The following is a 16,811-nucleotide window of genomic DNA, read 5'->3' on the forward strand; positions in this document are numbered from 1 at the left end:
CGACAGCCGCGGTGAGCTTTAAAACATTCGGAAATGAACGCGAAAGTCAGAAAAGATGGGAGGGGGGGGGCAAAGAAACAAAAGATCACGATCGGGGGAGGTTTGAAAGTAAAAAAAAAAATAACGAGTGAACGTGGTTTTTCGGGGGAGGGGGATCAAAGAGAAAACTTCTCACGTTAATGCCGTGACCCCGTAAACCGCGGGTTCAAACATAAAAAAAGTGGCTGACTCCCCCTCCCCCACACCTCCTCGCTGATCATTCGGTATGGTACGATGGACAAACATACCTGCGCGTGCTCTAGTCTGGAACAGTTCTTTTTCCTTTAATGGCATTTGCATATGTTTCTATGTTCTTAACCGTGACTGGTATTACGCAAACCCAAAAGACAAAGACTTCGCACCCACGGATATAACTAATTGTGCGGTTAATTTATCGTCGGTAAACATGTGGTGTCGGGTAAGTGGTGATTAGAATTTATTTATTTATTCCCAATTTGAAGCTCTAATAGTTTTTATTCAATGTTCTTAAGCTCGTATATAATTTATTTTAATTGCGGTAAAATATTATTATAAGCTTAGCTATGTATATATATATATATATATAAAAGCTATATATATAATATTAGTGAAAGCAATTTTTTTGTTTATAAGATCTTTATTGCTTTATTTCCTAATGTTTTATTGATTAAGAGTTCATTTAAAGCCACGCATTGATTTCTTTTTTTGATATTGAAAACATATTAATAGATTGTTATAAATGTTTTTATGTATTTTGTTTCCTTAATTATTAGAATTTGATATTTTATTTGAGCTCCGACTTTCAAATCCAATTTTTGCAAGAATTTTTTATTCTAATTTCATAAAAATGTTCAGAAAAAATTCTATTAATAGCTCTCTTAAATCTTTCATAAGAAGGATATGACATAAATTAAAAAAAATAATAAATACTGGTTTAAGAATACTTGTCGAATTTTCATAAAATTTCATAGAAATTGATGCATTTAAAAGTTATAATAATCCAACCATAAGTGCTGCTTAAGAATTTTTCTCATGTTTCGTCATTATTTTCTTTTCCTTGTATTTTCAAATAATTTAGAGTATTTTAAAGTAATTTCTTTCTTTTTTAAAATAATTAAACTAAATTTATTAACTCGCAACTAACACAAATTAAAAATAATATAGTGCTATCCCTGTTCAATGTAACTGTTTTAGTATTTAAATTATTATTAAACATTTATTTATTGGTTAAATATTTGAAGACGAGAGGGAAAGAATGGTTTTTGTCCATTTTTAACAAAAATGGCGATTTGATCATCATCTGTTGTTGCATTTTGAGGATTACAAAGTCCAATAATTCAATAACGTGGAAAAATCGGTCTTTTCCCCACAAAGGTATTTGCGAAGGATTTTAAGATTAAGAACATATGTAATAATTGCGAATAATTTTAATCGGAAGAACATATTTAATTTTTAATATGCAGTGGATATTTAATATTTTCAAATAATTTTAATTGTAAAGACATATATAACAATTGAAAACAATTTTAATCGGAAGAACAAATATATTTGAAAATAATTTTCATTTGCAGAACGTATATAATATTTGGAAATAACTTTGATTGGAAAATCATATAATATTTGAAAATAGTTTTACAAATTAAAACATAGATCACACTTGATTGTAATTATAATGAGAAGAAAATTTGCAATTAGCTTTAACTAAAAAAAATACCTAAGAAATGTTAACCAATTGTATACTTGTTGTGGCTTGGTATTAATTTACATATTAATGTTATGTATAAAATTAAATATCGAAAACTAAAAACCTTATGGAAATAATACTAAATTTCAATTTGGGTCAATATGAAACAAAAAAATAGATGTTTTTTTTTACATTAATTAATAAAAAAATGCTATAATAATAAGATATCTGTTTGTTTGTTTTTTTGTTTTTTAAAATTAAGTGTAAGATTCAAAAACTTTCAATGTGCTAAAAATAACCTTTAGAATATAAAACAGCAATTTAAAATATAAAAATAAGTAGAAAATTATTTATTGCTCTAAAATTATATGAAACAAAGTATTTTAATGTATTAAAAGCAAATTTATAATAATATAAGCCTTTATATAAAAAACAATTAGTACATCAAATTCTATTTTAGTTACGAGAAGAAAAAAAAAAGAATCAAAACTCTCTGATAGCAATCTACATTTTAACGTTTGATTTATGAAAAAAATTGCTCGTAACTATGACGAAAATTTAACACATCATGTACGAGCCAAAGAAATTAAATTTTCGTAGAACATTTTAAAAGAAATTTTCAGGCATAATAATTATATATATAAAAAAAATCTCACAATTTCAGTTAATTGACTTAAAATTTGTAAATAGTCCAAGTCTTAGAGCCAGGGCATTAATTCACAACGAAATAAGATTACAGTTTTGGATATTTATTGTAAATTAGTCAAAAGAAACATCTGTTTTATTAACGACTATGAATACTAAACAATAAATACTAAATTATTTAAATTTTAAAAACTCTATTAAGAATTAGCTTTTCACACTATTGCTATAAATTTTCTACTTGGTGAAAAATACTTAGCGAGGTTTTAAATTTTATGCAACTATATGATTATCTCCAAAAAAAAAACATTAAATTCATTTTTTAATTATAGTATAAAAATATAATTATCGCCTAAAATCATAATTATTGCATTGTTTTTAAATTTGATGTAATCATGTGTTGATCATCGAAAAGGAATATTGCAATACGATCATTTTCTTACTTGACGATAAAAGCAAGCACCCTAGTATTGCATAATTATTCAAAATTACTTCACTATTTAATAAAATCAAAAGTATAATACAGATGTAGAAAGAAAATAAATATTGAATCAAGAATATTAATAAAAGATAGTAATCTTTAAAGTTAAAATAGTTGATATAATGTAAATTTTATGTGAAATTTAAAGCATTTTGTGAAATAAATTAAAATACAAAACCATGTTTGAGTTGATGAAATGTCATCAAATGATACAGCGTTTATTATTCATCGAATAATTGATACAATTCACTCGAATTATTATCATTATAATTAGTTTAATTCTCTTTAGAACTTTATCGATGTTTTGTTTATGAATATTTTTGTCGATCTTTTACAATTAAAACTCGGAAGTGAAGCTAATATTTTATACGTTTTTATTCAAAGTGTCGGGGAAAAAAAAATAAAAAATATTTGAAAATATTATCCGATATAAACTTCAATATAAGAAATTATTTTATTTGTTTCATCTGAATGCAAAAGCATTTCCTTTTACTAAAACAAAAAAATAATTACAATGTTATTTGTTTTAAAACATAAGCCTTTTTCTGAGAAATACTGCAATAAATAGAACAAATGTGATTGTTACACAGTATGGTCCAGCTCACTGTCCAGTCCTTTAGCTTGTACTCGAAACATCACGTTTTTCTATCTTTAAAAATTTTCGAAGTAAAAGGAAAATAAAAAAGGAAAATATCGTTTAATAAGGAAATATACATTATTTCTTTTCGGATAAAATTAAACATTTTGTTGTGTTCTAATGTTTGATTTTGAATTCGAACTTGTGCCTTCTTGGCTTCAAGCTATTGTTAATTCTTGGTACAGTTAAATCCCGATTATTCGAGGAATTGAGTAACGCAACAGCCGCGAGAAAAAAACAATTTCCGTGAATAATCCGCAAAATGTTAGGAAGAATAGAATATCACTTACTTATTTTGTCCCGTTCAACTCTTTCCATGAAAATTTGTTTTGTTAAAATATTTCGCATATAAAAAATACAATTCCATAATTGCAAAACAATAATAATAATAATATATGTGTATGTATGTAGGTATGTACAATATATAACGATGTAGGTATATATTATATACGCATGTTTGTAGGCATATAATATCTATACATAATAAGTTTTATTTAGTCCGCGTAAGCTGAAAATACATAAAACCCATTAAATAAGTTAAAAATACAAGAAAGCAACGAAAAATTATAATTTAAAAAAAAAAAAACGAAAAAACAGAATAAGGACCCTATATAATCTCGTCCTCCTCTAACACGATTATATCCGCGAAAAAGAGTGCTTTCGAATATTGTATTACTGTAACTGAAATATGCAGAACATATTTCCTATCATTTAAAAAATCCTTTTTCATTCAATAGAAATCAGTAATATATCTGTCATCTTTTTATACCACCACCTTGAATTGAGTACAGAATGAAAATCTATTTTTAGAGATTCCCTCTACTTCTGCCTAACATATTAGCATAGAATTTGAAAACCGCGTTATAGGGTTGCTAATGTTTTAATTTCATTAAAATTCTCTATGATTTCTCCCGATTTTCCTTGGCGAAAACTGTGCTAACATTACACTTGCTTGGCCCTGCAGCAGCACCAACCATGCCATTTATTAATTAATACGCATGAATCATTTTTTTACTTTGGAGCTCCATATGGTTACACATAAATTTCAAAAACAAAACATTTTTATTTATTATAATTTGATTCTTTATTAAACAATCTATGATTTTTGTTAAATAATTGCTTGCCTACATCAGACTGGAATAATACCAATCAACATTCTCTTCAACGAATGATGAATTCATAGACCTTCTCAAACTTAGGGTAAGAACATCCAACCTCTTCAACCAGTGGAATCGAAACCAAACTTGTACTCATCAACATTTTCAACTTACGGTATACGCTAATCAAGCCTCTTCAACAAAATATAAACTTCATCTAAAACAATCATAACTATTTTCCTTGATAATAACCAAAGCAAAAAATATCGAAATAAAGGGAGAGAGAAGTTCAGAATGTAGAGAAAACATGGAAATTACAGAATAATGAAAAAAGAAAAAAAAATTAATAAAGCACTATATATATATATATATATATATATATATATATATATATATATATATATATATATATATATATATATATATATATATATATATATATATATATATATATATATATATATATATGGAAATGGTACAGTTTTGCTCATTTCTGTACTTTCATTTGTGCTTTATAAAAAAAAAAATTCTTTTTGCTCTAGTCTTTATAGTACTAAGTATACCCAATATCGAAACTTGGTTCAATGTAAATTTGTTTTAATCTATTAAGTGTTAAGTTAAATTTGTGATTTCACATATCTTTCATAGTGGAAAAAAAAAAACCACTTTGGTAAGAATAGGCTTCTACTCAAAGTGGAAATTGCAATCTAATTTGAACAACAATATTAAATTTTAAGTTATTTAACGAAAACTGATAGGAAATAAAGGGAATGAAAACATTTTAATTAATGTTTTACGAAATTAAAGTATTTGGAATTTAGCAATATTTATCATAAAAGAGTTTTATAATTATATAAAGAACTGTCGAAGTAATATAATCAAAGATTGAAACTGATTTAAGCAAATTCAGGAAACAGAAACATTTTTTGTGGGATATGTTATGTGTTGGCAGTTACTTGACATTTTTCATCACGTCAATTTGAACGTCAAATATTTCAAAGTTTCCTTCGCGGTACACACCTCTTTCATTTACTAATTCTAATTCCTTTAATTCCTATTCGAAAAATAAATAAAAGTTTGCAGATTGTTTTTTTAAAAAAGCTTTGGACCCTATAGTTTTGTTTCTACTCTAAATAGAGTATTATGGCATGAGCACGTTTAATAAAAAAAATATACTTCTAAATTTTTGGTTGTCATCTGTATTTATTACGCATTCTCCACTCTTAGAAAATCAGTTCAACTTGAATCCGTAAAATCGATAACTTGAACTATAATCGGGCTCTGATTCGATGCAATAAGGTATATTAAATTTTCAACTGTGCATCCGTTCAAATTGAACCCTAGTACCCCGTCATCAAGTTGGAGGACTATGATCGTGAAGATTCAATTTAGTACGACGTGTATCAAATTTCAAATAATTGATTTCTAACGTTGTATCTTTTAATAAGTTCGCAATTTGTTAAATATTTATCACCGTACTGTTGTTATTCCTCAAAGCTATATTTAAATTAATTCATAATTTATGATCAAACATTTATACTAAAAATACGATTTAAAATAATGTATGTTCAACAACATTGAAATCATGTTAAGGATTTTATTTAATGCATTCACTTTTTAATCATTTATTACAATGAAAATAAACAACCTGATTTTTGTTTCTAAAATTAGAAAAACATGTTTCAATTCTCGTTGAACTATCACGAACAGATTTAGTTAAACATTTTTGAAATTGCAAATAATCGAAGAAAACATGAGATTTTTGAATTTTTTCTAAATCAAGTAAAAAAATATTCTTTTCATTATAATTTTATTTTATTTTATAACCGTAGTTGAACAGCCAACCCAATTTTGGATTTTCTTTATGATTGCAAAACTTGACGAAAATATATTAAATGCACCTGTGAAAACAGTAAATGATCAGAATTAATCAACACTCACGCACAGAACTGAAAGACGCAAACAATTTCCAATATTGTTTTATTTTTATAATTTTTTGCTTTTCTCGGTGGTTTTAAGATATCAAATGAAGCAAAACATGTTTTAAGAAGTTCATTCCTTCAAAATAAAGATTAATTGTAATCTATTTCCAATTGGTATCAATATTAGCATATTTAGCACTTATTTAAAAATACCAATTAACATAATAACAGTAGTAACCAATATAAAATTAATGAAGTATCCAAAGGCCGTTTTTTATGGTTTTCCCAAATGAATAAGTACTTTTTTTCTCACTAATTTAGCTTTTTCGAACAAAATGTATATTTACATTTTAATTTGTACTTATTTACAAAATTAATTAAGCATCATTGGCATCAATAGCAGTATTTTAAGTTTTAATACACGAATAATCATATTTTCTAAATTATTTAGCATTTTGATACATTTTTTTTATATTTCAATTTGTACCTATCACCAAAATGAGTTGATTGTAGTTCACAAAACTGATTAGAAACGACCCTACTATTTTTATAATCATTTTTAGAAAACAAACTAATATCGGTACTTATTTCAAAGGCCGTAAAAAATCACCCAATGGGATTTTTTACGGCTTATAAACCGTATAAGTTAAGTTATGAGTTTTAAGTTTACCGTTAAGTTATAAGTATATAGAACACGTTGACACCCATAATTCTTAATGAAGTGGGGTATTATATACTTCTGATATTAGTATTGTGATAATGAGAAAATATTATGACTAGGTACATAATATAGGTACTGTGGAGAAAAAAAAATTTAACACCCTCCAAAATGGATAAATACGCTAATATCACCATCCAGCGCATTCATGACAAATGATAGAAAAACTTTTCTTTTCTTTGTAATCTATTCCGGTGCGGCTTCATACTATTACATTTAGAAGTACAATGAGGAAAATAAGAAAAATAATAAAAACAACCACCCTGAATAACTTTTGATCTAATGATGGGATTTCCACGCTCTGGGACTCAATCTTAAGGGTTCGAGAAAGCGATTTCAAATAAGCTAAGTAATTGGTGCAGACGATATTTCAAATTACGAAAACTCACACAAAAACACACTTTTTCTGAATAAACATATCTTTTTTTCGACGAATACGGATTTCTGCCAAAAAAAAATATAGAGCCGCAATCGGGGTAAAAAAGGTCCCAATAGTTTGGTCATGAGAGCGATCCAAAATTTGGACCTCTAAATATTAATTTTACGTTTTGCGTATTTCGCTATATCTCGGGAAGTTTTTAAGCTAATTGAAAACCTTTTAAACGCAAGTATAAAATTCATTTATAAAAAGATAATTCCTTGCAAAAAACAATCTTCAGTAAAGAGTCCTAGAACGTGAAGATATGATCCTTAAAGCAAAAGTTATTAAGGGTGATCCGTTTTTAATTTTGCACTCACTAAAAGAAAGATAAACAATATATATTGTATTATTTAAAATGTTAGATTCAGAATTTACCATATTCTTAAAATAGGGCTTTTTTATCTTTCTGAGTTTCCACTCATTAAGTTTACTGAAACACGTTTTAAAAGCTTGAATATCCATATAAGAAGGTTTCATATACCTTTACAAATTCAATTTTTCTGACGTCAGCATTCCCATACGTTACGGCATTGATCGTCAAGATTGATTTTAGTTGAGATTATCTAAGATAGGAACAAATAATTCATAAGAACGTGCGATATAACTCATTTTTGAGATATTAGAGTCGAGAGAAGTACTCATAAAATATTTATCAAACACTGTGGAAAACTCCTACTTTGGTATCGTGAACCAATATTCGGAGAGAGCTTTAAATGAGACAGGTGCACCGTGTCTTTGAACGTATGCACACCAACATGAATGCAGATCGGTTCAGAATTGTGCATTTGTGTTGAGGTTAATGAACATATAAACACTCTGCTAGCTTTAGATAGATTTTAATATAATATTATTTATGGTAAGGTTTATTCTAAACTGTGCAACCTATCGTTCGGACGCAATACATCTATTGTAAGAATGGTTTTATTTCATAACCGGTATTAAACAGCTATCTCATTTTTGAGCTTACGGCTATCGATTTTCATCTTTATAGCCTTGAAATTTTATCACAACCCATAAGACTTCCTAGATGAAGCATTGGGATAATCTAGCCCTCGTTTTAGAAGTATCGAACCCACATTTACATTACACGGAGAGAAAAACCCCGGAAATCTTCCATAGTTAGCCAGAGGGATTCTAACCCATGATCCATCTACCAGTGAGGATATTTTTACGTCAGCACTGTAGTCGATGCGAGCCGGGAGCAGAGTTCGCATCCCTCGATCACCTGATCCACCGAGACTCCGTATGGGTCCCCTAGGGGAATCCGGCTGTTTGCAAATATCGCCAACAATTAAATTAGTATTGCACCAAATTATTGAAAAAATTTTCAGTATATTTCATTTTTACGGAAATCAATTAATGTTTTTAGACTTATTGGAAAATGTGTAAAACTTTCAGTGAGTCTGAATTCGCTTCGGCTGATTGCAATAAGTCTTGTTCTCGCCTACTGTTTGAATACAGAAACATAGTGCATCCATTCAATAATTATTAGTTTACATGTAAATGAAATGTAAACTGTAACTGAGTTGCGTTTAATACTGTCATACGACTGAAAATAGCGAAAGGATTTAAAAACTGTTTGTATCGAATTAGAAAATCAAAAGTTTATTTCTTCAATTTTCTCATGTAAAATTTGAGAATATAAGAATTGCACAAATATTATTTGAACCTTTATTTTTAAAGTGGAATAAGAGTGCTTTTGGAGAAGAAAAAAAAAAGATGACGTATTAGTGGTTTTAGTGTAAACTAGGTGGTTAAGCCCACTATTCGCTGCAGCTCACCTAACCAGATGATACATATTCCTCTTTACTCCGAATTGAAACATAAGGCTTCTATCATTCTATTTGTGACCAAATATTTTGACTCTCTCCACGTCTTTCCAATAATTTTTAATTCGTTTACAATCGCTCTATGCCCAGCATTTTTAGGTTTTCCTAAGCCTAGTTAAGTGCCACTGCCTACACTGATGTTTTTTAAAGGTTTTTCACTGCCCGGTATGCCCTACATCAAAGGGTTTTTTTAAGTGCCACTGCCCAGTATGCATTTAACCGGCACTTCGAACACTGATGTTTCTCCTAATATATCCTCAACAGATATTAAAACATTGAATCAACGAATAACTTAATATCAAATCAGATATAACAAATATTTCGGACATTCACCAAAGCGACTATGTAATTTTAGATATTCACCGGTGAAATTTGACATTCTCTTGATTTCAGTTTCTTCATGATAACATACATAAACCCTGAAAACCTATTACAGCCATAAAAGTCTTACATTACCTCCAGTTTATCATAAAAACCTGATTGTCATTATCAATTAAATGAATTATTCGCGTCGATTCCTTTTAGTTAATATTTGTTTTACATCAAAAAAATCCACTTCAATAATGCCAATGTGCATAAAAATATGCTTTTCTAATTGTTTTTGTTTTGTATTTTGAAAGTGAAATAAATCAAGTTGCAGCTAAAAAGAAAATCATTTATTCGTTATTTTACCATTTTAATAATCATTATTGCATTTTAAAGTAAATCACATCATTTTATGGTTTTGACGTTGAAGCCACCAGCACATTCATAACGCCTCGGGCTAACTCGTTAAAGAGAACGATCAATGTTCGTGCGCACAATTATACCGAACATACAACCATTGTTGATGGAGCAAAGAGATTTAACTCTGTGTTTAATATTATTATAACAATTGAAATACTATTAACGTCTCACTGATACTCATAGGTTCATTTACATGAAGAAATCAAAGGAAAGCGCAAAATTAGTAATTTCTCGTTCTGGAAGCTTTGTTTAACACAAATTAACTCATGACCATAAGGGCGATTTTCAAGCATCGAGAAGAACACTTCACAGTTGTCAATTACTAAAAAGTAATGAATGTAATCCAAAGATGACAGCGCCTCTCTCTCTTTCTTTAAAATTATACACATAATTTTAATCGATGCATGCATATCTGAATAATATTATAGTTCACAGGATTCACCGACGATTCAACGAGTGTATGCATTTCTGCTATAAAAATGAATTATTATTATTATTATAATTATTTGAATTCATTGGCGGTTCTTATGACGTAGGAGTTTTAAAAAAATGCCGTGAACAGAAGATGGCTGTGAAAAAATTAGATCAAGGCGTTGAGTATTAACTCAAAAAATAATGAATCAGCTTAATTTTTTTAATACTTATGCTTATAGTATATATATATATATATATATATATATATATATATATATATATATATATATATATATATATATAAATGGTACAGTTTTGCTTATTATTAAACTTCTTTTTTCTTTTGCTCTAGTCTTTATAACACAAAGTATACCCAATATCGAAATTAACTTTGAATTATGGTCCATTATAAATTTGCTTGATTCCATTAAGTGTTAAGTTCAAAATGTAGGGGAACATGGAAAAATTACAAAATAATAAAAAAAAGGAAAAGATGACTATTGAAAAAAATTTTAATAAAAATCTAGAAGAAAAAGGATATAACCTCTTCATCAGCTCACACGATCGTATCCGAAAAAAGGAGTGCTTTCTAATACAATATCAATATAGCCAAAGCAAAGTATATCAATACAATAGCGTGAGGAGCACTAAAAAAAAAAACTTTTTTTTTAGAAACAAAATAGAATAGAACATTTTAACTAATAAATATCGCGTAAAAACAGAAAATAAAATGTGAAGAAAAACCTGAACAAAACATAAAACGAAATCCATAAAGTGAATAGCGAATTCAAATAAACTTTCATGAACGGGATAATTATCAAGAATGATTTAAAATATTTTCGTAATAAGATTGCCAGATTACAAAATATGAAAACAGCAGCGCACATTGAGGGATTTATAGAGCGCTTACTGACTGCAGTACTGAAGCGCGTTTGATTTGTTCGTTACCAAGGATAGGCCCAAAAATGGATGTGCTCAAGGTAATATTATACTGGATAATTTAAAGAAGTTTATAATTAATAAGGTTGATATTTAAGCATACAATTTAAATAATTTTAGAAAATTAACTTTCATTTAAATAAAAAAAGAGAGAGAGAAAGAAACAAAAATCGCATGTTTTACTGATATTTTTAGCCACGGATTTGCCCGAAATGTATTTGCGCAAAGTAAAAATTATATAAATCAAAAAAGAAGTTTTTAGTAAACTTATTTACAACAACATACAATTAACGCAATGATTTTATATAGAATTTAATTACTTTAGTTGGGTATCCATTGTTTGTTTGTTTTTTATCAAATTTTGAAAGAGTTTGTCGATTTTATTTTCAGTAAATATACATTACTATATATTCTTTTGATTAATTCTGTTCATATGATTAAAAATTGTATTTAAATAGATGTTATTGGAAACATTAGAATTCCAAGTAATTAGTTTATTTATATTAAAACTAAAACCATTCCTTTTGTCGTATAAGTCAACAAAGCAGATCTTTTATAATACAAAAATCCAAAAAATTGAAATTAATATTATCATCATGATTACGTCCTTATTTAATAAAACTGTATAATCTTGAAAATTAAAGATAATTTAATCATCAATAAATCTAAAAACAAATTTAATATTACGAGTATAATTTTTTTTCTCCATAAATAGTACAAGAATAAGTTAGCTAAGAGAGATGAAAAATTAGATCCTTGTGGTATTTGAAGAAAAATATCTTTTCCATTGTAAAGATTATTATTAAAAAGACAAAAATTAATTATAATTTCCCAATAATCAAAATCGTAATCATGGTCATTTTTAGAATCGTAATAATAATTCAAAAGAAAATGTTTTACTTTAGAAAAGGGAATGCTATTGAAAAGATCCTGGAAATCAAAAGTCGCAATAGAATAAATTTTATTATGTTTAATAAAATCTAAAATAGTTTGATTATTAGTGATAATCCAAGAAAAACCTTCGTTAATAATATTATTAATAATTTTATTTAAGTAGTTAGGAAAGTATTAGACCCCCTCACGTGATTGTTCTAAATTTTACAGAATTTTATGAAATTTAGGACTGATAATTAAGTAAGGAAATTGTATATTACTGATTTTAATTTTTAACCTCTTATATAAAACTAAAATTTTTTTAATGGCATTATTATTATTTAAATTACTAAGCTTGGAATTTTTGCTATTTTTCAACTGCATATTTAAACGTTCAATATGGAAGTTTTTACAGAAGATTGCATAATTATACTTAGCTTTGTCTATGGGGGTAATTATAAAGTTTTTTTGTAGTGTCATAATTGATTGAACAATTTTTAGAAAATTAGTTGAATTCCTTCTGTTATTTAAATTTTCCTCATTATTGAAAACAAAGTTTTTAAAGTAATAATAAATAGCCCTTTTCTAATCTGTTAACATGCCTAAAAAAGAAAAGAATCTATTTGATATCTTCAAACAAAAACTATTAAGATCATTAAGTATTTTAGAATTTTATTAATTGATGTATGGTAAATGGGTCTAAATTTTGTGTCTTTTATCATTAAATTCCCAAGTTCTACGTTTTCTATAATATTTAAATTACCAGTAATAATATGTTTATGATGTTTATCAACAAAATCAAAATATTTCCCTCCTTCACAGTGACTTTCATAATTGGATAAATTAACCCTTCCTAAATTTTTGCTAATATTAGTATAATTGAATATAGTTCTACCAAGAGATTCATTATATTTAGAGCTTTTAATTATGTTAAAATCTTTTGATGAAAATAAAATTTTTAAATTTTCAAATATATTATGAAATTTGATCTTATCGAAAATAGGGTTTTGAAAGTTAAATATGAAATACAAATTATCTAAATTTTTCTTTTTGATTGGAACTATTTTACTCATTTTAGCTTTTACAAAATTTAAAAGAAGGAATTTTGAAGTGTAAATTAATAGAAGAATAGTTAATAATAAGATCTTGAAGCTTACAGACATCATTATTCTTAAGGAAGAAAACAAAATCCTTCATTTGTTTAATATTATAATGATTATTTAAATCTTTTTCCTAAATAAAATTTGTAATTAATTTGTCACTATTAAGAGAGTTTTTATTACTTCTTGGTCCCCGTTTACCTCGATTTGTACTCTTATCTTTAATTTAGAAAAGTGAATAAGTTGAGGATTTATTAAAGTGAATCTGTGTATGTTGGAAGGTATCGTTTAGCCCATACGGCAGAATTGTTTTTTATAGAAGCATGTAGTAAGTTTCTTTTTGTTGTCTTAAATTAAAATCGTCTACTATATCTGAAATATAAATTTTGACACTGTTAAAATTATGCTCGCTAAAATGACTCAATTCCAAGTTATTGATAATTTTTTTATTGTTTATATCTGAACGGTGTTGATCAATTCAAATATTAAGAGAGTAACTGGTTTGCGTAACATATTTCATATTACAAAAACCACAGGTTAACATACAAATAACATTTACAAACAAATTTGGAGCTATCGTTATTATGAATTACACGTTTTTTGTCAATATTAGGGCAATCTTTTATTAAAAGACTTCAGGTATTGAATATAATTCAAAAATCTTTTACTTTCAGAGTAGCAGGATGTCGATCCTCTGAATTAGGCTCTTCGTACCGGTTACAACGTGCAGAATAATTTAAATATTGAACATATTTTTAACCAGGGACTAAATTGTTATAGCTGTTTAAATCCATAAAAATAGGCTCAACGTCCCAAACGCACGAAATTGGAAAAACGAAATAAAAACGGAAACAAAAGGAAAACGAGAGTAAGTTATTAGATAATATTAAGCGCTAAAGCTTCATCAAATAGGATCACTAAAACATATCTCAATAAATAAATACAAAAAGGAAAAAAGAGAAAAACTAAGAAAAACAATACGTTTTATTCACTGCGCATAAGCTGCAAGCATGTAAAACTTATAAGTTCAAAATGTAGAGGAAACATAGAAAAATTATAAAATAATGAAAAACGAGATTTTTTTATTAATAAAAATCCGGGGGGAAAAAAGATATTATCTCATCATCAGCTCACATGATTATATCCGCAAAAACGAGTGCTTTCCAATATTGTATCAATGTAGCCATAGGCGAAATATATCAATACAATAGTATGAGGAGCACTAAAAAAAAACATTCTTTTTTTTCTAAACAAAATAGAATAGAACACATTAAGTATTAAATATCAAGATTCAAAGAAAAAGATATATAAAAGCAGAAAATAAAATGCAACGAAAAAACAGAACAAAACATGAAACGAAATCCATACAGCGAGTAGAGAATTCAAATAAATTTACATCAACGGGACAATTTTCAGAAATTATTTAAAATATTTTCGTAATAAGATTGCCAGATATGAAAACCAAAGCGCATATTGAAATTAAAGTGCGAATAGAGAGATTTTTATTTTAAATAATTTTCTTCTCTTTTTTTTTTTTTCTTTTCTTTTTGTATATTGCGCTGTACATGCATATATATAGAGAGATAGATATAATTATTATGAGAAAATATAAATATAGATTCTTTTTCAGGTCAAAACAGACATAAATTAACAACATTGAAGCAACAAACGGCATTAGGTTAAACATAGAATAACGAACTGATATTGATTTCACGACAAGTTCAAGTTCAATGTCTGCTGCAGAGACTTTTATAAAACACTGAAAATAATTTTATTCCCATTTTACAGGAATAAAATTAGCAGTTTAATTTTTTATTCTGTTGAAATTAATGATACACTTAATTCTGATGACTTTGCTGAATTACATTAATGTTACACTTAATACTGAGCTTGACTACTTTTATACTGTTTCTTGCTTTAACGTCTAAAGTAAAAATATTTTTTTTATAACTACATTATTTTTATTCTGTTAAGATACAGTGCTGTCTACCTCACATTTTATTCTTTACTCTGTTCCATGTTTCATATTTACTCACTCCAGTTTCAGTGTTTACTTCATACTACAGTCAACAACAAGACTACATTCTAACTTCGAATATTTAAGGTTTCTGCTATCATATATTAACATCAGCAACAACACTCCGTTCTTACTGGCAATTTAAACGCAGTTATAACATCATCAAAAATGTTTATATTATACTACAGTCAGCGGTAAAACTACGTTCATTCTTACAGTATTTAATATGGACTATAATATGCTGTTACCTTAAATTACTTTCAGCAACAGAACTTCGTTCAGTAGAAACGAAATTTCAACTGCGTAAAAAACAAAAAAAAGGATGTTATTAAATACGGTGTACTGTCGACAGCAAAACTACTTTAATGCTTACGCTACTTAACTTACTTTATTTAATGCTGTTGAATTCTTTTGTTTCAGGCATTGTTTCTACTGGTGACCGTGTACTTCGCCGAAACAGCTGTCATATCCAGGCGAAGCACCACAGCTGGAATCTATGGAAGAGTGGTGCCCATTCCTGCCGGTACCAAAGCCCACTACAATATCCAGAACTTTGCCGGTCCGGGCACCTACAAATTTGGCTATGATACCGGATCCGGTCCCAATCAGTCTTTTCGTCAGGAAGAGAGAGGTGCGGATGGAAAAGTGAAAGGACGCTACGGCTATGTCGAACCATCCGGTGCACTGAGGGTTGTAGAATACATGGCCGATGCTTCAGGTTTTCACATCATTAAGACCAGGACAATGGTGCCGGACATGAAACCCAAGCCAGCGGTGAAAGTCCGGACACCTTTCGTGGGACCCTTACCTCCCTTCATTCCGACAAGTTACGTCGTCAACTTAGCCGGTTAGTCAGCATAAACAGTCAGCATAGATCCCGGTGTATACGACATATATCTGCTGTTGTCTAATCTTTGGTTCAAATCCAAATGTTTGTCTGTGATATTTCTTTTACTATACTTTGACTGTAAATATAAAGTGCAGTGTAAAGGGAACTCTGCTGCATGCTTTCATTTAATGAGGCAACTATTTATTCTCTTAGGGACAATTCTTATGTGTCATCGGCCTCTGTATTGTGCCATAACATTTTTTTTAAAAACAATAATTCCAGTCATGCATCCATTTACTTGTACAAAAAATTTTACATGATTATTGTGTACAAAGTATTTTGTTTATCGTGTTTTATTTTAGCAATATTTCATAGTTCATCATTTTGGCTTTGAATTCTGTAAATAAACAACGATGAATTTTTGAAAAGAAAAAGGAGTATTTCATTACATGTGTATTATGTGA

General features: G+C 27.9%; 1 protein-coding gene across 1 annotated transcript; it reads left to right on the top strand.

Moving 5' to 3' along the window:
• The first annotated feature begins 260 nt into the window (after positions 1-260).
• Positions 261-16,781, top strand: LOC107444659 (uncharacterized). The gene is made up of 2 exons (XM_016058869.4): positions 261-457; positions 15,939-16,781. The coding sequence occupies exons 1-2, from the start codon at positions 266-268 to the stop codon at positions 16,368-16,370; spliced, it is 624 nt and encodes a 207-aa protein (XP_015914355.2). The 5' UTR covers positions 261-265; the 3' UTR covers positions 16,371-16,781.
• Positions 16,782-16,811: the final 30 nt, after the last annotated feature.

This window comes from Parasteatoda tepidariorum, chromosome 5, assembly GCF_982258835.1.
Source record: "Parasteatoda tepidariorum strain Cologne lab strain chromosome 5, Ptep-v5.0, whole genome shotgun sequence".
NCBI classification, from domain to species: domain Eukaryota; kingdom Metazoa; phylum Arthropoda; class Arachnida; order Araneae; family Theridiidae; genus Parasteatoda; species Parasteatoda tepidariorum.

What these genes read in the sequence shown, in the direction of transcription:
- LOC107444659 (XM_016058869.4), top strand. Translation starts at nt 266, where the DNA reads ATGGTACGATGGACAAACATACCTGCGCGTGCTCTAGTCTGGAACAGT. An exon ending in CGGTAAACATGTGGTGTCGG is followed by an intron (nt 458 to 15,938) that starts GTAAGTGGTGAT and finishes CTTTTGTTTCAG; the next exon opens with GCATTGTTTCTACTGGTGAC.